This window comes from Pelophylax lessonae (genome assembly GCF_965119305.1).
Source record: "Pelophylax lessonae genome assembly, chromosome: 4".
Classification (NCBI taxonomy): domain Eukaryota; kingdom Metazoa; phylum Chordata; class Amphibia; order Anura; family Ranidae; genus Pelophylax; species Pelophylax lessonae.
The window spans coordinates 659,299,772-659,324,681 of record NC_138771.1 but is presented as its reverse complement, the minus strand read 5'-3'; the positions used below and the strand labels follow the sequence as shown (position 1 = coordinate 659,324,681).

The 24,910-nt window shown below is 47.6% G+C and overlaps 1 protein-coding gene across 1 annotated transcript in view; it reads right to left on the bottom strand.

Moving 5' to 3' along the window:
• LOC309553064 (uncharacterized protein) overlaps positions 1-24,697 on the bottom strand; it is a gene marked incomplete at both ends in the record, with an annotated part of 30,375 nt that extends 5,678 nt beyond the window's left edge. The window contains 2 exons of the mRNA XM_082253964.1: positions 13,048-13,052; positions 23,118-24,697. Coding sequence (XP_082110090.1) covers positions 13,048-13,052; positions 23,118-24,697 — 1,585 coding nt within the window. The remainder of the gene's footprint in view (positions 1-13,047; positions 13,053-23,117) is intronic.
• Between the last annotated feature and the right edge of the window lie 213 nt (positions 24,698-24,910).

The following is a 24,910-nucleotide window of genomic DNA, read 5'->3' as shown; positions in this document are numbered from 1 at the left end:
TGTGTGGTATTTTACTGCATTTTTTTTTGCACGTCATTTAACTCTTAGTGAATGGACCCCTTTGTTCCAAATCAGGGACACACCATGGAAATCAGGAACAGTTGGGAACTATGATGTTATACATGTTATTGTATGTAATTGTATGGAGTTCTATGTAAAATATAGGCAGTACTGAATGCAACATATTCTAAGAATACCCTAAGAAAATGAATTCCTAAGATAAAATAGCCTAAGAACATTTGATCCTAAGAGAATCATTCAATCAGAAGAGAAAACATTCTATTCAGAGAGAGAGAAGACCCCCGACAACATTCAATCCAAAAAGAAAAAAACCCTAAAAACATTTGATTGTAAAATAAAATACCCAAAGATCATGCTATCCTAGGAAAAAATACCCTCAGAACATTCAATCATTGCAAGAACAACCTGAGAACATTTGGTCAGCAGCAGTGAGTTTTTTAAAGCGCTTATACACTGCCTGGCCAAAAAAAAGTCGCTACCAAAAAAACAGGTCTCACACCCTAATATTTGGTTGGCTTTGATTACGGCGCGCATTCGCTGTGGCATTGTTGCGATGAGCTTCTGCAACATCACACGATTTATTTCCCTCCAGTGTTGCATTCATTTTCCACCAAGATCTTGTATTGATGATGGGAGAGTCGGACCACTGCCCAAAGCCTTCTCCAGCACATCCTAAAGATTCTCAATGGGGTTAAGTTCTGGGCTCTGTGGTGGCCAACCCATGTGTGACAATGACGTCTCATGCTCCCTGAACCCTTCTTTCACAATTTGAGCCTGATGAATCCTGGCATTGCCATCTTGGAATATACCCGTGCCATCAGGGAAGAAAAAAATCCATTGATGGAATAACCTGGCCATTCCGTACATTCAGGTAGTCCTCATTCTTTGGGCACATGCAGGAAATATCCAATAGGAGAGTTACTGCATGCTTAGTTTAGTTAGTTGCTTAGTTAATTCCAGGTGGTGACTATTTTTTTGGCCAGGCAGTGAGTTTACAAAAGAAAAGGGGTTCTAGCAAATTGCATTTACCTTCTTGCTTCTATTAACCACTTCCCGCAAAATCACGTACCAATACGTCAGTTTGAGGAAGTGGTTGCACCCGGCTGATGCCTGCAGCTAGAGGCGTCACCCCGTGGGCATCCGCAAGGGGGGGCAAGTGCCCCCCTGGAAATTTCCTGGGCTGCTCTTAGAGGGGAATCTATGGGGACCCTGCTCTAAAGGGGGATCTATGAGGTACCCTGGCCTTCTCTAAAGGGGGATCTATTGGGGACCCTGGCCTGGCCTGCTTTAAAGGGGGATTTATGGGGACCCTGCTCTAAAGGGGATCTATGGGGGACCCTGGCCTGGCCTGCTCTAAAGGGGGATCTATGGGGGGACCCTGGCCTGGCCTGCTCTAAAGGGTAATTTATGGGGACCCCGGCCTGCTCTAAAGGGGTCAAATGTGGCTAAATATATATATATATATATATATATATATATATACTGTATATATATTGTACAGGTCGTCGAGGGTGGGTCCTTGAAGGACACTATATTTCCCCTCTGTTTGGGCTCTGGGAGCAAAAGGGGTTAACTCATTGATCAGAGGAAGTGGGTTTAAGAAGGACAGGAAGTTGTAGATTGGGTGTGGTGGAGCATAGAGGAGACTGTGGATGGTGAATGGTGGACTTTTATACAGCCGAGAGGGTGCATGTCAGTGTGCTGACTGGGAACCTATTGCCAGGGGAAGGTACCCTCTTCAAAAGTTGGGACTGTTTGACTGCAAAAGCCGCTCTGAACTCTTCAAGTCGGTGAGACTGTTTTTCCTGGTTGTGTTTTTTTTGCTGCTATGAAGCTTGTTTAAGTTAATAAACATTTCTTTGGTTGCAACGCCTGTGTCCTGTGATCCAGCTGATTCCCCAAACATTGCAACTGGTGCAGGATGTGGGGCAGGACAGAGTAACAGGCACAAGAAGTTTTTTTTTTTTTTTTTTGCATTGGACTGAAAACTGACATTTAAAGGGACAGTACATTTGACTTATGTCCTGGGTTAAAGCTGCACTAAAAGCTGAAACAATGGAGGAGCTAATTAAACAGTTATCCCTGGCTAATATGCAAGCGCAGACTCGTCATGAAGAGGCTCTGGCTCAGCAACAAGAAAGTACTCACCTGTTGGTAACCCAGCTGGCAGCCCAGCAAGGAGCTATACAGACTCAGGTGAAGGCCTTACAAGAGGTAGTACAGCACCTTTTCCAGAGTCATGAACAGGCAGCGGTTACCCCTAGCAACCCGGTGACAGTGAGGGCCAGTCATTTCCTGCAGAAGTTGTCTCTGAGTGATGATGTAGAGGCATTTCTTGCTACGTTTGAGAGGACGGCAGAGAGAGAAGGGTGGCCCCAGGACCAGTGGGCCGGTCTCATTCCTCCTTTCCTCACAGGAGATCCTCAAAAGGCCTACTTTGATCTGCCGCCTGATGAAGCGAAAGTCTATGAAAGATTAAAGGCAGAAATTCTGGCTCGTCTGGGGGTAACTACGGCTGTTCGGGCTCAACGAGTGCACCAGTGGAAATATTATCCAGACCGGCCACCAAGGTCCCAAATGCACGACCTGGTGCAACTGGTAAAAAAATGGCTGCAGCCCGAGGTGTTGTCTGGCCTCCAAATTGTGGAACGAATTGTGTTGGACCGAAACCTGAGGTCCCTGCCAGACGACCTTCAATGATGGGTCAGCCATGGAGACCCCAAAACAGTGAACCACCTTGTTGAGATGGTGAAACGATATACGGTAGTGGAGGATCTTCTTGGCCCTACCAAGCGCCAAGGCCCCAGCACGTCTCGGCCTGTTCGGTCAACTGCAGCCGCTCGGATGGAAATCCCACGGAACCCTGGAGCACCAGTTCCACAAGGCCAAGAGTCACTCCTTGTGGCTCCTCAGAGGCCTGTTCCTGCTTGGAAAGTAGGGGATATACAATGTTGGCGGTGTCATTCCTGGGGCCATACCCGGGCACACTGCCCACTGCAAGAGGAGCCCATGGAATGCGGGGTCCTCCAAAAGGGGTATTTTTATGCCCATAAAGCATGCACAACACATCTGGATCTTGGTGAGGGGAAGTTTGAGTGTGAAGTTCGAGTAAACCACCTTCCTGCCAGGGCTTTGTTGGACTCAGGAAGCATGGCGACCCTGGTTCATCCCAGAGTTATTGGGAGAATCGGCCCAGTAAGCAAAACTTTACGGGTTTTGTGCATTCAAGGAGACACTAGAGAGTACCCTCTCATCTTGGTGTCCATCTCCACGGCATGTGGTACTGGTACTCAAGAGGTGGGGGTGGTGGAAAACTTAGTGCATGATATGATCATAGGACGAGACTGTCTGTTGTTTGCAAAACTGTGGGAACAAGGACAACCACATGAATGGCCCAGAGACTGGGGAGAAACACCCTCTGTTCCTACTGTTGAGGAGAGTAATCCTGAACTGCCAAATTTTGTTGAGGTTGAACTGGATAAAAGCAATGTTGAAACTGTTGAGGATGCCAAAATACATGGTCCACAGACCAACCTGAATACTGAGGGGGGGGGGGGACCTTCTCCACTTCAGGTGATGCTGGGGGAAGAGGAGGAGGAAGTGGCCTCTACCCCTGCTCTACCAGATTTAGGTGTTACCCAGGGGGCATTTGGTACTGCCCAGATGCAGGACCCCACTTTGGCACGGGAACAGGTTGTGGTAGTAAATGGGGCAGTGGCGGCCCGTGCATAGGGGGCGCCAGGGCGCCGTCCCCCCTAAAAAAAAAAAAAGGGGGAAAAAATGACAAAAAGAACAATAAAGTTATGAAAAAAAAAATCGGTTCGCCGGCCTATGTGGTGGCTAAAGGGGGGGTGGGGTTTACTACCCAGAAGAGGCGCCGATTGGCTGCCTTCTGGGGGCGTAACCTGGGCGCAGGAAAGAACGCTTGGCCACCCCCACCTTCGTGATATCCTGGCTGTGATTGGTCCAGTCTCCAGCCTGGACCAATCATCATCCAGGACATCCGATCGCTGACGTCGCAATGGGGGCGGTGCCGGTGCGTGCGTCAGTCACGCACCGTCACCGCTTCCCACCGCCCGGACCGATCGGAAGACAGAAGACTGAAGAGGACGAGACGAGCAGCGCCGTGGACGGTTGCCGGAATCCCGCCATCCCGCCGCCGTCAGAAGGTAAGTGATTGAAGCCGACCTGTGCCATCACCTGTGCCATGCCTGTACCATCACCTGTGCCATGCCTATACCATCACCTGTGCCATGCCTGTACCATCACCTGTGCCATGCCTGTACCATCACCTGTGCCATGTCTGTACCATCACCTGTGCCATGCCTATACCATCACCTGTGCCATGCCTGTACCATCACCTGTGCCATGTCTGTACCATCACCTGTGCCATGCCTATACCATCACCTGTGCCATGCCTATACCATCACCTGTGCCATGCCTGTACCATCACCTGTGCCATGCCTGTACCATCACCTGTGCCATGTCTGTACCATCACCTGTGCCATGCCTATACCATCACCTGTGCCATGCCTATACCATCACCTGTGCCATGCCTGTACCATCACCTCAAAGTCACAAAATTTTTTTACCGCGTTTTTTGCCGCGAAGCAATACATATTACATTTTTCTTTTTGCACCCCCCCCCCCCCCCAAAAAAATTTTGAGCACCAGCCGCCACTGAAATGGGGTTCCACAAGAGCCAGGGGCAAATGAGCGATGGCCACACTTTGCAGTATGCCATGAATTGCTTTATCGGGTTAACCAAATAAGAGGAAATGTGGTAGAACAATTTTTGGTACCCAAACAATATAGACGGAAGGTTCTTGACCTGGCCCATAACGATGTTTTGAGCGGACACCTAGGAATGGAGAAGACAGAAGCACGAATCACCGACCGGTTTTACTGGCCAGGTCTGAAAGCAGAGGTAAAGAAATACTGAGCCTCCTGTCCCACCTGTCAGTTAACCGCTCCGGTGACTCACTTCCGTAGCCCTTTGGTCCATCTGCCTATAATTGAGGTCCCATTTGAAAGGATAGCGATGGATATAGTGGGTCCCTTGGTAAAGTCTGCTCGAGATCACTCCTATATACTGGTGATCCTTGACTATTTCACCCAATATCCAGAGGCGCTACCCCTGCGGAATACCTCCTCTAAGACTTTTGCTCGTGAGTTATTCCAATTATTCACACGGACTGAATTTCCTAAGGAAATACTCATGGACCAGGGCACTCCGTTTATGTCGAGGGTTATGGCTGATGTGTGCAAGCTGTTTCAGATTAAACAGCTGCGCACATCAGTCTACCATCCCCAAACAGACGGCTTGGTAGAGCGCTTTAATAAGACTCTGAAGTCAATGCTCAAGAGAGTGGTACAAAGAGATGGGAAAGACTGGGACTGCCTGTTACCAGCTCTCCTATTTGCTATTCGGGAAGTGCCTCAGGCCTCCACTGGGTTTTCACCCTTTGAGTTGGTGTATGGGCGGAGACCTCGTGGATTGCTTGATTTTGTTAAAGAGGAATGGGAAAGTGAACCTATTCAGCATAAGAGTGTTCTTGAATATGTCTCCCAAATGCAGGAAAGCATCATGAGTGTGATGCCACTGGTCAAGGAACATTTGCAAACAGCCCAGGAGGCTCAACGGAGGGTATATAATAGGGCCGCTAAAATAAGACACTTCCAAGCGGGGGATGGAGTGGCAGTACTGATTCCCACTGTGGAAAGTAAGTTCTTGGCCAGATGGCAAGGTCCCTTTGAAATTGTGGAAAAAATAGGGGAGGTAAATTATAGAGTCCACCAACCAGGCAAGAGGAAGCCGTATCAAATATATCACGTAAACTTGTTGAAGCCCTGGATGGACAGGGAACCGGTGACCTCCCTGGCTCGTATAAGACTTGAACCTCAGGTTGGTGTGGAGAGTGTCCAAGTAGCAAATACCCTGTCTAAAATCCAAAGTCAGCAAGCAAAGAAGTTCTTGCAGAGAAATAAAGAGACCTTTTCAGACTTGCCAGGTCTTACTACGGTCATCGAGCATGATGTTATCACAGAACCAGGGGTCAAAGTTTGTGTCCGGCCATACCGTATCCCGGAAGCTCAGAGAAAGGCCGTTTTAGAGGAAGTAAAGAAGATGTTAGACCTGGATATTATTGAAGAATCGCAGAGTGAGTGATCAAGCCCAATCGTGTTGGTACCAAAGCCCAATGGGACTCTGCGGTTCTGCAATGATTTTCGGAAACTTAATGAAGTTTCAAAGTTTGATGCCTACCCTATGCCCCGGGTGGATGAGCTTATTGAGAGACTAGGCCCAGCCAGGTATATCACCACCTTAGACCTTACTAAGGGGTATTGTCAAATTCCCCTGACTAAGGCTGCCAGAGAGAAAACTGCTTTTTCTACCCCAGAGGGGAGTTTTCAGTACAAAAGAATGTCTTTTGGACTACAAACTGCTCCAGCCACCTTCCAGCGAGCAATGGATAGGATTTTACGACCTCACCGAGAGTATGCCTCCCTATATTTGGATGACATAGTCATTTTTAGCAGAGACTGGGAATCATACTTGCCTAAAGTCCAGGCAGTGCTGGACTCCCTTTGGAAGGAGGGGTTCACAGTGAATCCAGAAAAATGTGCGTTGGGAATGGAGGAGGTGAAATACCTGGGGGTATATCGTAGGTAGAGGGCTGGTAAAACCTCAGGTCAACAAGGTAGAGGTGATACAGAACTGGCCCCGCCCCCTAACAAAGAAGCAGGTACATTCCTGGGCATAGTGGGATACTACAGGAGGTTTGTACCCAACTTTGCCACATTGGCGGCTCCACTAACCGATCTGACTAAGGGTCGGAGGTCGGTCATGGTTGAGTGGAATGCAGACGCTGAAAGGGCTTTTTTGGAGCTTAAGTCAGTACTGTGCCAACACCCTGTCCTGATAGCGCCAAACTTTTCAAGAGAATTCATTGTCCAGACTGACGCTTCAGATATGGGGTTAGGAGCAGTCCTGTCACAGGTTGTTCATGGTGAGGAGCACCCGGTAGTCTTCCTCAGTAGGAAGCTGACACCAAAAAACTATGTGATAGTTGAGCGGGAGTGTCTAGCCATTAAGTGGGCCTTAGAATCCCCTCAGGTATTATCTCTTGGGGAGGAAATTTAGGCTGATTTCAGACCATGCTCCTTTAACGTGAGACAAAGTAAAGGGACTAATGCCAGGATTACTCGTTGGTTCCTGGCACTCCAGGAATTTAGATTTGTAGTGGAGCACAGGCCTGGGAGACAGCATCAAAATGCAGATGCCCTCTCACGAGCCCATTGTCTTAGCTCTACTGTTGCCTCCACCTCCTTGCCGTTGGGGCAGAGGGGGGGGTTATGTACAGGTCGTCGAGGGTAGGTCCTTGAAGGACACTATATTTCCCCTCTGTTTGGGCTCTGGTCCCTTTAAGGGAGCAAAAGGGTTTTAACTCATTGATCAGAGGAAGTGGGTTTAAGAAGGACAGGAAGTTGTAGATGGGGTGTGGTGGAGCATAGAGGAGACTGTCATTGTGCTGACTGGGAACCTGTTGCCAGGGGAAGGTACCCTCTTCGAAAGTTGGGACTGTTTGACTGCTAAAGCCGCTCTGAACTCTTCAAGTCGGTGAGACTGTTTTTCCTTTTTGTGTTTTTTTTTTTTTTGCTGCTATGAAGCCTGTTTAAGTTAATAAACATTTCTTTGGTTGCAACGCCTGTGTCCTGCGATCCAGCTGATTCCCCAAACATTGCAATATATATATTCTTTGCAGGGAGAGCCTGGAGAACCTGGTGGTGCAGGAAAACCTGGTAGCACAGGGAATATAGGTGAAAAGGTAAGACTAAAGGGGGATCTATGGGGGACCCTGGCCTGTTCTAAAGGGGGATCTGTGGGGGACCCTGGCCTGCTCTAAAGGGGGATCTATGGGGGACCCTGGCCTGGCCTGCTCTAAAGGGGGATTTATGGGGACCCTGCTCTAAAGGGGATCTATGGGGGACCCTGGCCTGCTCTAAAGGGGGGTCTATGGGGGGACCCTGGCCTGGCCTGCTCTAAAGGGGGATTTATGGGGACCCGGCCTGCTCTAAAGGGGGTAAAATTTGGCTAAATATATATATATATATATATATATATATATATATATATATATATATATATATTCTTTGCAGGGAGAGCCTGGGGTAACTGGTGGTGCAGGAAAACCTGGTAGCACAGGGAATATAGGTGAAAAGGTAAGACTAAAAAGGGATTCATGGGGACCCTGGCCTGCTCTAAAGGGGGAACTATGGGGGACCCTGGCCTGGCGTGATCTAAAGGGGATCTATGGGGACCCTGCTCTAAAGAGGATCCAAGGTGGGACCCTGGCCTGGCCTGCTCTAAAGTTGGATCTATGGGGGCAAAACGGGGTGGAGCATGGGTGACCTTAAAATTATGCCCCCCCCCCTGAAAAAAGTTCTGCGGACGCCCATGGTCACCCCGGTATTGTCTTTTAGAGCCAACCAGGGGCTAACTGGCAACTTTTGGCCCTGGAGGCAAGTACAAACCAGAGGCCCATGGTGCCGCGACTTGGCCCTCCTCCCACTCGCCCTCTTGCTGGCCTTGTCCTGACCCCCATTCCAGGCTGAAGCTCCACTCCAGGTACTCTCTACTCACTGACTGAACTCGTGGCTGGCTGGGGAAGGAGAGACTCCAGTGGGGCATGGAACAGGCCTCTGCTCAGACACAGTTTACACCATCCATGCTGTGGGGGGGGGGGGGGGGTGAGGCCTGCGCACTTTCCTTGTCTTCATCTCCCACTCAGTAGGTCAGCATTGGGGAATTTTTTATCAGGAATCCTTTAGGCATGTCTGTGGCAGAAGTGGTGCAGCCTTTTTACGGAGCATCAAAGTGGCCCGGGGGGCAATATCCCCTCTGCCCCCCTGGCCCAGTCCTCCCCTGGAGCCAACGGTCAGCTTTCAAGTAATAACAATCAATGCGGCTCACCAGCCGCTCAGTCATTATCACAAGCAGCGGGAGGGGACGTCCCCCGTCCCCCCCCCCCTCCTGCCGCCTTCCGCCACTCTGCCTGGTTCTCCCGTCCCACCAAGAGACCCAAGCCACCAGCCAGCACATCCGCCGACTGATTGGAGTCCCGAACGGAGCTGGGATTGGCCTCGACCGGGTCTCCTATGTAGTAACCAGGATTCAACGTCACTTCCAGTTTACTCAGCAGCCAATGGCGCTGATTTAAAAAAATCTGAAGTATTTAAAAATGCAGATTTTGGAGTTTTGAATACATTGAAGTGCAGAGGAGGGGTTTGATGTCTTTTAGACCCCCAATCCCTCCATAAGGAGTACCTGTCACTGCCTTTTTGCATTCCTTGTGACAGCAATAAAAGTGATCAGGTTTTTTTTTTTTAAAGGGACAGTTAAAAAAATAAATAAATACGAAAAATGAGTTCTCGCTCCGTTCGTTAGAATGACAGCAATAATTCCTAGACCTCCTCTGTAACTCTAATCTGGTAACCGTAAACAAAAAATAAAACGTCGCATACGGAGATTTTAAAATACAGTAATTTGTCACCATTCCATGAGTGTGCGCAGTGTGTTAAAGCATGACATGTTAGGTATCAATTTACTCGGCGTGACATCATCTTTTACAATATACAAAAAAGTTGGGCTAACTTTAATGTGTCATTTTCTTTATTCAGTGAAGTGTATTTTTTCCAAAGAAATTGCGTTTGAAAGACCGATGTGCAAATACCGTGTGACATAAAATATTGCAACGAACGCCATTTTATTCTCCAGAGTCTCTGCTAAAAAATATATATTTTATATATATATATATATATATATATATATATATATATATATATATATATATATATAATGTTTGGGGGTTCTAAGTAATTTCCTAGCAAAAAATACTTATTTTAACTTGTAAGCAACAAATGCCAGAAATCGGCTTAGTCTTCAGGTAGTAAACCGCGGCTGTCGTAAAAAAAAAAAAAAGAAACCTCCAAGACGATGACATAATATGTGGGGTGCATGGTAACTAGCACATTATGAAATACTCACCATAGAGTGAAGCCCTTCACCCCTGACATCTCCCCCCCCCCCCCCCATCTTTCTTCCGGGTTTGCGCTCTCCGTCTATGCGATTGGCCGGAGCCACGATTACGTCAGTCCCACGCACGCGCGCAGGAGCACTAGGTTTTGACATGAAGGTCTGGTAAGGTACGCTGGACCTTCAGAGTACATTCACTGGTGCATGCAGGGTGAATACTTCCTAAACGGTGCAGGTTTAGGAGATTTATTTTACCTACAGGTAAGCTTTATTATAGGTTTCCCTTTAGGTAAAAATGACCAACCAAGGTTTAAATACAGAGCCTTCCAAAGGACCCCCAAAATATTTGGGGGACCTTTGGAAGAGGTCTGTACTCTGTTTTTCTTTTTACAAGTGTAGCAACGTCCTAGGTAGGTGCTAGTGAGAGAGAGTATAGTTTTGGGTCCTGTCTGCTTACCAGAAGGATTGCAGGTAAATCTATATTGTTCTCTGCCTACCAGAGAGCAGGATCTGTTGGTGAGGTCTGATCAGTGTGCTAAGGTGCAACTCAGTCCATCTGCAGAGTGTTTCAATTCACACTGGTCAAAAATTGTGTGGAGAAGCCACATTTACACCATCCCAATGGACGAGGGCACTTGCCTCAGGCTATAAAAGCCACACTTAGTGCCTCACTTTAAGAACTTCACCAAAAAATCTCCACCAGGCTAAAATGCAGAAAATCTGTCAGGTACCTGGTAGGTAGAGCCTGAATGTGCGGAGGAAGGCCTCTCTTACACCTCTGACTCTGAGCCCCTGATAGGGTAAACAGGAGACGCAAGAGTGCAGAGTCGCATGAGTGCCGGTGGACATACAGGCTGCAGGACTGCTGGTAGAGTAGAGTTCCAGAAGGAGGCAGGTGCCCTGGGAGTAGTTGGACCAATGCAGCAACTTGGAAGCCTCGGGGGAAATACTGGAAGATAAACAGAGTCAGACAAGCCGGGTCATACACAGAGAGGTCAGATCAGATCAGTGGCGGCTGGTGCTCAAAATTTTTGGGGGGGCGCAAAAAGAAAAATGTAATAGGTATTGCTTCGCGTCAAAAAACGCAGTAAAAAATTGCGTGACTTTGAAGTCATGGTACAGGCATGGCACAGGTGATGGTATAGGCATGGCACAGGTGATGGTACAGGAGATGGTATAGGCATGGCACAGATAGGGTATAGGCATGGCACAGGTCATGGTACAGGAGATGGTATATTTCAATGCAGAGACCAGCGTGCGTGCCCCCTTTAATGCAGAGATCAGCGTGCGTGCCCCCTTCAATGCAATGAATATTGTGCTGTGCCCCCTTCAATGCAATGAACACTGTGCTATGCCCCCTTCAATGCAATAAACACTGGGCTGTGCCCCCACAATGCAGAGTTCAGCGTGTGTGCCCCCTTCAATGCAACTGTGCTGTGCCCCCTTCAATGCAATGAACACTGTTCCATGCCCCCATCAATGCAGAGTTCAGCGCGCGAGCCCCTTTCAATGCAGAGCGCCACAGCATTGTCCCCAATCACTGCAGAGCGCCACAGCATTGTCCCCAATCACTGCAGAGCACCACAGCATTGTCCCCAATGATTGCAGAGTGCCACAGCATTGTCCCCAATCACTGCAGAGCGCCACAGCATTGTCCCCAATCACTGCAGAGCGCCACAGCATTGTCCCCAATGATTGCAGAGTGCCACAGCATTGTCCCCCAATAATTGCAGAGTGCCCACAGCATTGTCCCCCAATGATTGCAGAGTGCCACAGCATTGTCCCCCAAGGATTGCAGAGTGCCACAGCATTGTACCCCAATGATTGCAGAGTGCCCACAGCATTGTACCCCAATGATTGCAGAGTGCCACAGCATTGTACCCCAATGATTGCAGAGTGCCCACAGCATTGTACCCCAATGATTGCAGAGTGCCCACAGCATTGTATCCCAATGATTGCAGAGTGCCCACAGCATTGTCCCCCAATCAATGCAGAGACCAGCGTGCGTGCTTCCTTCAACCCAATGCACTTACCTGGCGGCGGCTCGGCTCCCGGCGGCGGCTTCTCCCTCCTCGATCCTTCGTCCTCTTCTGCGGCGGCGGGAAGGTAAGCGGCTTCTCCCTCGTCCTCTTCTGCGGCGGGAAGGTGAGCGGCGGTGACGGTGAGTGACTGACGCACGCACCGGCACCGCCCCCATTGCGACATCAGCAATCGGCTGTCCTGGATGATGATTGGTCCAGGCTGGAGACTGGATCAATCACAGCCAGGATATCACGAAGGTGGGGGTGGCCAAGCGCTCTTTCCTGCGCCCAGGTTACGCCCCCAGAAGGCAGCCAATCGGCGCCTCTTCTGGGTCGTAAACCCCACCCCCCACCCTTTAGCCACCACATAGGCCGGCGAACCAATTTTTTTTTTCATAACTTTATTGTTCTTTTTTGTCTTTTTTTTTTTCTTTTTTTTAAGGGGGGCGGCGCCCTGGCGCCCCCTATGCACGGGCCGCCACTGGATCAGGTACAAATGGAGAGACTGGAGAATGGTCAAAGAACAGGCTGGGGTCGGTGCAGGCAGAGAGCAGGAGTAGTCAGAGGCAAGCCGGGTCAGTATTTCAGGAACAAATGCAGGTAACAGGAAGCAGGACTGGCACGGAACGCTGTAGACGAGACAGCACTGATCCTTGGAACAGACCCAGCTTAAATAGCCCATTTGGCGCCAAAACTGACATTAGCGTGCGCATGTGCACTCACATTCGCATCCTGGCGCTTCTGCGTTCTCCAATGCACCAGTTAGCGCTCGCTAACGCGTTGGCGCTTGCTAAGTGCACCTCTTCATTGGGTGATTCGAGGGGCAGGACCTTGCCTGCGGTTGCCAACTTGTCCTCTGGCAGAACCTTCCTGACAAAAATCTCCCTATACAATCTCACAAAGTGGCACTCAGCATCCTTCTTGCAACTAGAATCTCCATCACAATTAAATGGAAATGTAGCAACCCACCCTCACTATTAGAGATAATAGAGAACACGCAGACACACCATACATACGAATTACTAATGACCACCAGTTGTGCTCATTACCAAAGGGAAAAAAGCCAAGTGGCAAATGCGGTCCCATTGGTACTATAACCACTTCGCCAAATAAATAACTTCCTAAAGGCTTGTAAAAACTTGACGAAAATCCTCCGATTTTTCTCTCTCAAGCTCAGTGGTCATAACAGTTTTTAGTTGACAGTGCATAATTTTCACAAAATTTCTTGTCTATTTTTTTTTTTTTTTTTTTTTTGGGACATTTGTTCCTAGACTTCCGGGTCGTCAGCAACTTCAAATCATGCGCGGTCTTTCGTATCCGATTTTTCGCGGACATACTGCATACACATTAAACTAAAATTGGTCGTCTGGTGACGGACGATAAAAATGTTGGTGATTGTCCCTCCGTTTTTTTTTTTTCGTTGAAAATGTCGGCATCAGCTGCTGAAAGTTGTGTACACACTAGCCGAAAATCGTACGATTTTACCTCGGACGGGAATTCTGGATAGATTTTCTACTAGTGTGTACCCCACTTTAGTATACAATACCTAACCCGATTACCCCTTGTAATATCTGTTTTTGGACACAAGATGGCGATAATGTAGGACACATGGAAATCAGAAAATATATACCTGTAAAATGCATGCAATATCTATTCTTGACACTAGATGGCAACAAATGTGAATTATTTGTAAAATGCTTGAACCTATACCGTTATTTCTTCATATGTTAATTTTGATCACCTGTTACCTTTTATTTTGTTTGTTACACCTGTATTGCATTTGAAACGTAATAAAAAACATTTACCCAGAAAAAATTTAGTGGAGAGTAGATACCTGTATGCAAAACTCTGGCACCGTCCCCTAAAAGTTTAAATGATATCAAGTGTATTGCAGGTCTTACTGGGGTGGGAAAGGAAGAAGGGGAAGAGAAAAGGAAAGGGGAGGTTAGAAGGGAAGGGAAAAACCAGAGAGACACTGGAAGTTGGGGATTTGAGTGTGCCCAAAAAAAAAAAAAAAAAACCTGCTCTGCTTCGGCCCTGGACGGAAGGCTTGTCTTTTTTGCATATTTTGGACGTGGTGTTTATTATGCCGGTTATGGGGATATAGTCCTTATGTGGCTGAATTCAGACGAATGTTGTTGGGTATTATTATATATACATTCCCTATTTTACCCCCTGTCTGGAGTATATGGGTGTTTATTCACTGGTGGTTTCATCCTCATTCCCAACATTTATATTCAACAATTAATCCAGCTCTATATTTTAAGGGCCCTTTATTTTATAAGATATACGCTTTTCTGATCCAGTCCTATATACCCTGTTTCCCTGAAAATAAGACAGTGTCTTATATTAATTTTTGCTCCCAAAGATGCGTTAGGTCTTATTTTCAGGCGATGTCTTATTTTTCCATGAAGAAGAATACGGTACACATTTATTAATGAACCAAAAAAAAGGAAATGTATTACCTGTATACGGTACGGTAGTAGTTGTCATCACGAACCAGCAAATTACATCCTCCTGTGTCATTTTGATTCCCCCCCCTTCAGATCCTCCTGTGTCATTTTGATTCCCCCCTTCTGATCCTCCTGTGTCATTTTGATTCCCCCCCCCTTCTGATCCTCCCGTGTCATTTTGACCCCCCCCCCCTTCTGATCCTCCTGTCTCATTTTGATTCCCCCCCTTCTGATCCTCATGTGTCATTTTGATCCCCCCCCTTCTGATCCTCCTGTGTCATTTTGATCCCCCCCTTCTGATCCTCCTGTGTCATTTTGATTCCCCCCCCCTTCTGATCCTCCTGTGTCATTTTGATTGCCCCCTCTGATCCTCCTGTGTCATTTTTCTTCCCCCCCCCCCTTGATCTTCCTTTGTCATTTTGATCCCCCCCCCATTCTGATCCTCATGTGTCATTTTGATCCCCCCCCGATCCTCCTGTGTCATTTTGATCCCCCCTTCCTTCTGATCCTCCTGTGTCATTTTGACTCCCCCCCCCCCCCTGATCCTCCTGTGTCATTTTGATCCCCCCCCCCCTTCTGATCCTCCTGTGTCATTTTGATTCCCCCCCCTTCTGATCCTCCTATGTCATTTTGATCCCCCCCCCCGTTCTGATCCTCATGTGTCAATTTGATTCCCCCCCCCCCTCTGATCCTCCTGTGTCATTTTGATCCCCCCCCCCTTCTGATCCTCCTGTGTCATTTCGATTGCCCCCTCTGATCCTCCTATGTCATTTTGATTGCCCCCTCTGATCCTCCTGTGTCATTTTTCTTCCCCCCCCCCCTTGATCTTCCTTTGTCATTTTGATCCCCCCCCCCCCATTCTGATCCTCATGTGTCATTTTGATCCCCCCCCCCCCCGATCCTCCTGTGTCATTTTGATCCCCCCCCTTCTGATCCTCCTGTGTCATTTTGATTCCCCCCCCCTTCTGATCCTCCTATGTCATTTTGATTCCCCCCCTTCTGATCCTCCTGTGTCATTTTGATTCCCCCCCCCTTCTGATCCTCCTGTGTCATTTTGACTCCCCCCCTTCTGATCCTCCTGTGTCATTTTGATCCCCCCCCTTCTGATCCTCCTGTGTCATTTTGATCCCCCCCTTTCTGATCCTCCTGTGTCATTTTGACTCCCCCTTCTGATCCTCCTGTGTCATTTTGATCCCCCCCTTCTGATCCTCCTGTGTCATTTTGACTCCCCCTTCTGATCCTCCTGTGTCATTTTGATCCCCCCCTTCTGATCCTCCTGTGTCATTTTGATCCCCCCCCCCTTCTGATCCTCCTGTGTCATTTTGATCCCCCCCTTCTGATCCTCCTGTGTCATTTTGATTCCCCCCCTTCTGATCCTCCTGTGTCATTTTGATTCCCCCCCTTCTGATCCTCCTATGTAATTTTGAACCCCCCCTTTCTGATCCTCCTGTGTCATTTTGATCCCCCCCCCCTTCTGATCCTCCTGTGTCATTTTGACTCCCCCCTTCTGATCCTCCTGTGTCATTTTGATTCCCCCCTTCTGATCCTACTGTGTCATTTTGATTCCCCCCCCCCTTCTGATCCTCCTGTGTCATTTTGATTCCCCCCCCCCCCCTCTGATCCTCTTGTGTCATTTTGATTGCCCCCTCTGATCCTCCTGTGTCATTTTGATTCCCCCCCCCCGTCTGATCCTCCTGTGTCATTTTGATCCCCCCCGCCCTTCTGATCCTCCTGTGTCATTTTGATTCCCCCCCCCCCCCTTCTGATCCTCCTGTGTCATTTTGATTGCCCCCTCTTATCCTCCTGTGTCATTTTAAGTGATCCCACTCCCCACACCCCTGTGCCAGTGGACACCTTCACCAGACATTCACCCCACCCCTTTACCAGACATTCCCCCCCTACCTCAGTCACCCCTGTGTGTCCACACAATGTGCCCGATTCCTGCCCCGTACGACTCACTGTCTAATTGTGAGTCAGCCAGACTCCGTCAGGGCAGAGCGAGCAGCAGGAGGCAGCTTTGTCCTGGCAGCGGCACAGGCTCTCTGATTAAAAGTGACCTCACACTTCTTGTCTGCTCCGGCTGCACTGCGGCCAACAGTGAGCTGCGCGGCGGTGCCCGCCGCTATGGTCCAGAGTCCAGAGTTACGGTAGCTTCGGGGGGCCTTATTATCGGGGAAGTCTTATTATCGAGGAAGTCTTATTTTCGGGGGATGCCTTATATTTCAGCGAGAGGCAAAACTGTAAGTAGGTCTTATTTTCGGGGGGAGTCTTATTTTCGGGGGAAACACGGTATTTATATATATATATATATATATATATATATATATATTTCTTATAGATGATCCCTAAAGGGCTAATACTTTGAAGGCTCATGCATAATTGGATCCTGAAGAAGCTCATTGTTTGGGCAAAAACGGGTCGATCCACCAATTATATGATGACATGCAGAACGTGCAATGGTTTTTACATGGTATACATGACTGTCATTTTAATCTTATTGTGTCATTAAATAAAATTTATAATTTTTTTAGTTATTTTTATTTTGTTTTTTGGGCACACTCAAATCCCCAACTTCCAGTGTCTCTCTGGTTTTTCCCTTCCCCCCTCCCCTTTCCTTTTCCCTGGAATACACTTTATATGCTTCACACTGGTCCAATAGGGAGGCATATTGGACAGTGGAAGGAAACCTGACAAATGAGTGCATAGGTGTTTTATACAGCCCTGATATTTGGCAGAGGAAAGAGCCTCAGTGCATGCCGGGATACTGTATAAGAGCCAGGAACACATGTTCTCGGGGTCTTTCGGCTGGATAGCGGAGTCCCGGAGGGAGGGGGCGGCTGCCTCCTCCTCCTCTTTAGAGGTGCCATGCGGCCTTAGGTAGTCAACCTGAGAGCCTGGAGAGAGCTAGAGAGGAACTGAACCCAGAGGTTCTGTAAAGCTAACTAGAAGGGGAGACACTGGAGGATCTGATTCTGCAGTACAGATCAGTGTTAAGGGGCCTGACCTGAGGGGGGCCACCCCTGTAGCCAGAAGAGTCAGTGGATGGGTGTCAGTAAAGCTAGTGAGTGTTCTGAAGATAATGTAGTTCACCAAGTCTATTGCTGGAGAGAGAGAGGGCAAGGAGACTTAACTAGTGATTGACCGATATTGTTTTTTCGTTGCCGATATTTCGGTCAATGCATATCGGTATCAGCCGATTTTGGTCGATATTTTTGTACATTTTTATTTTTTTTTATCAATTGACAGGTACGCTTGTGGAGGGATCTGGGGGTCTCAAAGACCCCAAACCTCTCCTCTACACTTAAAAGCATTCAAAACGCCAAGTTTGGCTGTTTTGAGTGGTGTCATTTTCTTTAAATCTGGCACCGAGTACCCGGAAGTGCTGTCATGACATCACTTCCAGGTTTTTACACGGAGACCTGATTAGAGCGCAATGCGGCTTTGATCCGGTCTTCGGCGGCCGTGCAGACTGGTTGCCTGGGTCTCCCGGTGGGACGGGGTACCCGGGTGAGCCGCAGAAGGCGGCGGGAGGGGGGGGACGTCCTCTCCCACTCCTTGTAATGACAGCCGAGCGTCGGCTATGGACGCCGGTACCGGGGTGATGCCTCTAGTTGCAGGCATCACTCCGGTACAAGCACTATCCCGAAATATCAGCAATATCGGTCACCTTGGTGGCCGATTCTGATATATCAGGGAAAGTGCATATTGGCCCTCAATATATCGGCTTTGCCAATAATCGGTCGATCACTAGACTTAACCCTTTCCATACTTGTGGCAGTATGGTTCAAGCAGTGCAGCTGCTTCCACAAGCAACCTGGTGAGGCCAAGTGAGAGTTGTCCTTATCGAATGTCAGGGCCGCTGATAGGGGGGAACCACCAGCCCTCTTGTAGGGGGCCCGAGCACACAGGGGGGCCCATACAGAGAGGGGGATTAGTGATAGACAACAAATACAGAAATATTCCTCCAGCACCTGAATCTGATCTGTCCCTCTCCCTGCTATCAGCTTTTATCTTCTGAGAAAGAGACAGTTGTCCCTCACTAATCCCCCTCCCTTGTGTGGGCCCCCCTCCCAGCACTGGCTCTAATATTATCTCTGCTCAGGAGTTTATTTGTAAATTGTAACTTTGTTTCTCTCTCTCTCTGTCTCTCTGATCACTGAGCTCCAACTGCCCAGCCTGTATATTTTTCTCATCCCATCTTCTTTTTTATTTAACATTAGTTTATTTTTTTTTAGATTTAGCAGGAATTATGTGAGTTATGTTATATTTGTGTCTGATAATAGTGATTTTGTTGGAATTTTAGCTAAATATATCTTTAATATTTTCTTGGGGGGCCCTGCCAGGTAGTCTGTATTGGGCCCCTCGATTTCTTTCAGCAGCCCTGTCCAATGTACATAGTTCCAGTTGGAGTATCCCATTATTCCCTCTCCCATCCAAGTTCCAAAATAAACACAAAAAAAAAACAACACCCCTGGACTGTTTATTGAGAAACAAGCCATTGGGAGTAATGCCCCATACACACGTGCAGATTATCTGCAGACTTTTGTCTGCAGACTTACCAAAACCATATAATATGAGGTCAAACCTAAACACTTTCAATTTGTATGCAATCCGGCAGGCCCTTGCACTACATAGAAAAGGTAAATCTGCAGACAAAAGTCTGCAGATAATCTGCACGTGTGTATGGGGCATAAGGCTAAATGTGTGAGCTGTACCCTAAGTAACTGTGTGCTGGTAATCAGAGGAGGTCCAACAAGTCATTATACAGCAAGCCCTACGGGGACCGTGCTACACAAAAAGAAAATAAATAAAATATAATTTGTTGGCAATTAAAACTTTATCATGTTTTTCTTTGTAAAAGTCACTTTTGCTGTAACACATCCTGGAGCATGAAACAACAAAAATTGAAAAGAATCCCTCCCAAAATACCTACCAGACCCTGGTTGACATACACCGATCAGCCATAACATTATGACCAACCACCTATTATTGACTATGGCCCCCTTTTGCTAAAACAGCCCTGACCTACCTGAGGATTGGACACCAAAGTAACATCCACATGAATGGCAGGAGCCAAGGTTTCCCAGCAAAACGTTGCCCAAAGCATCACACTGCCTCCGCCGACTTGTCTTCCCATACTGCATCCTGGTGCCATCTCCTCTCCAGGTAAGTGACGCACCCGGCCATCCACATGATGGAAAAGAAAATGTGATTCATCAGACCAGGCCACCTTCTTCCATTGCTCCGTAGTCCAGTACTGATGTTCATGTGACCGTTGTAGAAGCTTTTGGCTGTGGAAACAGGTCTCCATGAGCTTCACAGCCCCATACACAAGCAAATGCGATCCCATTTTTTTCCTGCTTTCACCACATGGACAACATGTTCACTTGCTGTCTAATATATCCCACCAATTTTCAGATGCCATTGTAACAAGATATTCCCTTTATCTTTATCCCTATTATTATTAATAATCCATCTGATACATTGTATGGAGTTCAGTGGAAGTTTACTGATTCATTAGTTCAGACACCTGCACCCTCATTCACTGACACCCCAACACCCCCCCCCCTACACTGATCCATTAGCAAAGACAACTGCACCCATCACCTACTAACACCCCAACGCCCCACACTTATCCAATAGCACAGACACCTGCACCCCTCACTTACTGACACCCCAACACCCTACATTGACTCATCAGCACACCCTCTGATACCCCAACACCCTCACACTGATACATAATCACAGACACCTGCACCCCCAACTCACTGACACCCCAATACCCCCCACACTGATCCATCAGTACAGACACCTGCACCACCAACTCACTGACACCCCCAACACCCCCACACTGATCCTTTAGCACAGACACCTGCACCCTACACTCACTGACACCCCAATACCCCCACACTGATCCATCAGTACACACACCTGCACCCCCAACTCACTGAGACCCCCAACACCCCCACACTGATCCTTTAGCACAGACACCTGCATCCCTGACTCACTGACACCCCAATATCCCCCACACTGATTCATCAGTACAGACACCTGCACCACCAACTCACTGACACCCCCAACACTGATCCTTTAGCACAGACACCCCAATACCCCCACACTGATCCATCAGTACAGACACCTGCACCCCCAACTCACTGACACCCCCAACACCCCCACACTGATCCTTTAGCACAGACACCTGCACCCCCGACTCACTGACACCCCAATACCCCCCACACTGATTCATCAGTACAGACACCTGCACCACCAACTCACTGACACCCCCACACTGATCCTTTAGCACAGACACCTGCACCCTCCACTCACTGACACCCCAATACCCCCATACTGATCCATCAATACAGACACCTGCACCCTCCACTCACTGACCTCCCACACCCCTCACACTGATTCATTGGCACAGGCACCTTCACCCCCAACTCACTGACACCACAACATCCCCACACTAATCCATCATCACAGATACTTGCACCCCTCAATGAAACCCCAACATCCCCCACACTTATCTATTAGTACAGATACTTGCACCCCCAAATCACTGAAACTCCAACACCCCCCACACTTACCAATCAGTACAGACACCTGCAACCCCCAACTCACTAACACCCCAACATCCCCCACACTGATCCATTAGCACAGACACCTGCACCCCCCACTCTGACACCCCAAAATCCTATATTGACCCATCAGCACAGACAACTCTACCTCCCACACTCTGATACCCCAACAACCCCACACTGAAACATCATCACAGACACCTGCACACCCCCCCCCCCCAACTCACTGACACTCCGACACCTCTCACACTGATCCATCAACAAAGACAACTGCAACCCCCAACTCACTGACACTCTGACACCTCTCACACTGATCCATCATCACATACACCTTCACCCCCAACTCACTGACACCCCAACATCCCCATACACTGACCCATTAGTTCAGACACCTGCACCCTCCACTCACTGGCACCCCAACACCCCTCCCCCCCCCTACACTGATCCATCAGCAAAAAAAATGCACCCATTACCTACTAACAACCCGATGCCCAACACTGACCCATCAGCATAGACACCTTCACCTTCCACCCTCTAATTCCCCAACACCCCCACACTGATTTATCAGTACAGACATCACCTACTAACAACCCAACGCCCAACACTGACCCATCAGCACAGGCACCTACACCCCCCACTCACTGACACCCCAACACCCCTCACACTGATCCATCATCACAGACACCTGCACCCCCATGTCATTTACACCCCACACCCCCACACTGATCAATCAATATAGACACCTGAAACCCCCACTTACTGACACCCCAACATCCCCACACTAATCCATTATCACAGACACCTGCACCCCCACTCACTGACATCCCAACACCCCCCACACTGATCCATCAGCAAAGATAACTGCATTTATCACCTACCTACACCCCAACTCCCTCCACACTGATCCATTAGAACAGACACCTGATAACCCAACACCCCCCATGCTGAGCCATCAACATAGACACCTGCAACCCCCCACTCACAGACACCCCAACATCCCCACACCGATCACCACCACAGAAATCACACAGCATTTATCAATACATTTACATTTTATTATATGTGTTAAATGCCAACACTTCACATGTACAATAGAGAAAAACTTTATTCATATTAACATCTCCTTTCCTAATTCTCCTCCCATCACCAGGACACATCTAGTGATTATAAGATACAACATCACAATGATACATTATATTAGGATACATTATAAAAGCGATCTAATGGAATTGAATTGGTGATCCATTCTATGGAGACACATTATATTAGGATTCATTATAAAAGTGATCTAATAGAATTCTATTGGTGATCCATTCTATGGAGACACATTATATTAGGATTCATTATAAAAGTGATCCAATATAATTCTATTGATGATCCATTCTATGGGGACACATTATATTGGGGATACATTCCAGTTCTAGTAATCATACATCATTATAGTAATATCATTATATTAGTGACAAATCCCATTTTTTCTCTCACTAGTAAATCTCTGGATCATTTCTGAGATTTTTACATCAATTTTCATCTCTTTCTATCTAATTGTAGATCTAATATTTATTTCTATTTCATCACTCAATAAAATAATCAATTAACCAAACTCATTGTAAATGTATTATTAATTCAGAATGAGACTGTTCACACATTATAATCTAGAGAAAGACGAAGGGATAGATAGATAGATAGATAGATAGATAGATAGATAGATAGATAGATAGATAGATAGATAGATAGATAGATAGATAGATAGATAGATAGATAGATAGATAGATAGATAGATAGATAGATAGATAGATAGATAGATAGATAGATAGAACCCACATCCCTCCTCAATGACCAATAGGAACATGTTAGTTCAGTAATTTGAAAGATATTCTACCCAATCACAGTAATCAATGACAGATAGTGGAAAAGCCTGAAGGACACCAACTCCCCATCCCTGAATATTCCACCAATCCCATCTCTTTTCCCTGTGACATCATCAGGCTCTTGGTTGAGTTCTCACATCTCCAGATTCCCCCCACATATCTTTATACGACCTTCCAATACATATAATCCAGCATGGAGGGGCTCAGTGAAGGTGGTGGTGAAGGAGCGAAGGTGTCGTATTGGGTCACACAGATTATAAAAGGAGATCCGCCCGGCCTCATAATCCAGATATATCCCGACTCTGTTACTGGGGATATTGGTGGGCAAGGGGATGTGCTCATTGCCATGTTTTACCCAATACTGATTACCAGACCTGACCAAACCCCAGGACTTGTTATTATCTCCAATCCATGACCGTTCTCCTCTCCGGTCTATACTGGGATAACACATCCCGACTCTCCATCCATCTGATCCCCCGACATCCACTTCCCAGTAATGTCTCCCTGAGGAGAAACTCTGACTGCTTATCACCTGAGTATAACGCTGAAATCTCTCTGGTGTTTCTGGACGATTCTGGTCTATATTTGACCTGGAAGCCATTTTCCTGTCATCTGATATATGTAGATAATCATGAGCGGTGTTTACATCCAGTAATATGTCTGCAGCTCCCTGTATAGGGAAGTATACATTTACCTCTGTTATTATATCAGATAAACCTGTGTGTAAGACTCCAGCCACATCCAGACCCCCTCCATCATGGAGGAGCTTCTCATGTCTCTCTCTGTCCTCATTATCTCCATCCTCAGTATCACACAAGTCACCTGTGTCTGATTCCTGTAAGACAGTCAGTGGATCCGTCATGTTACACAGCTCCTCAATGTGACGCATCTTCCTGGACAGCTCCTCCTTCTTTATTTCCAGATTACGGATGAAATTTGCAACAGAGATGGAGACCCGCTCTGCCTGCCCGGAGATGCCCCTCAGGACTCTTTGCTCCAGGTCTTCCAGACGTCTCCTAAACTCTATAAAAACGCCAACGACTCTCTGGGTGTCACCAGCTGCTTTTTCTTCTACTTTCCTCCCGTGTTCCTGCAGACTCTGGACTCTTTCCTCCATCTCCTCTCTCTTCATCAGAAGTTTCTGAAGATCGTTCATCAGTGTCTCCTTCTTCTTCTCAGAAGCCTCATCCAGTGACTCCATCTCATGTCCTTTATGTCCTCCAATCATACAGCAAGACACGCAGATACAGGTCTCATCCTCAGTGCAGTAATACTCCAGGATCTTCTTATGAACAGGGCATTTCCTGCTCTCCGGGGACAAGGTGGGATCAGTTAAGATGTGTTCTGGGGACTTCTTGTGGACTCTCAGGTGTTTATCACACAGAGAAACCTCACAAAGCAGACAGGATCTAACAGCAGGTACAGGGAAGTCCACACAGTAAGTACAAAAGACCCCGGACTCCCCCTGATCTGGTTGAGCAGACAGGAAATTCTCCACTATGTTACGCAGTGTTATGTTCCTCTGCAGTGCAGGACGATCCTGAAACTCCTCTCTGCATTCAGGACAGGAATATTCTCCAGACCCCCCCTGTGTATCCAGCACATGATCAATACAGACCCGGCAGAAGTTGTGTCCACATCTCAGCATTACAGGATCTGTATAAATGTTCAGACAGAGGGAACATTCCAGCTCAGCTCTCAGATCAGCAGACGCCATCACTGACTGAGAAGAAAAATGACAATGAAAGTCTCAGACGCTGGGGAAGGATGAGGTTGGGCTGGTCACATCCTTCTAAACAGGGTAAGGCTGGGCCATATCTATAATATTTGATCTGAGATCAGAGTACAGAAGAGGGAGGTTTTTCTTGCAGTAGTAAAGATAACCACACTTCATAACATATAGAAGAGAGAGAAAGATTAGCATAGAGAA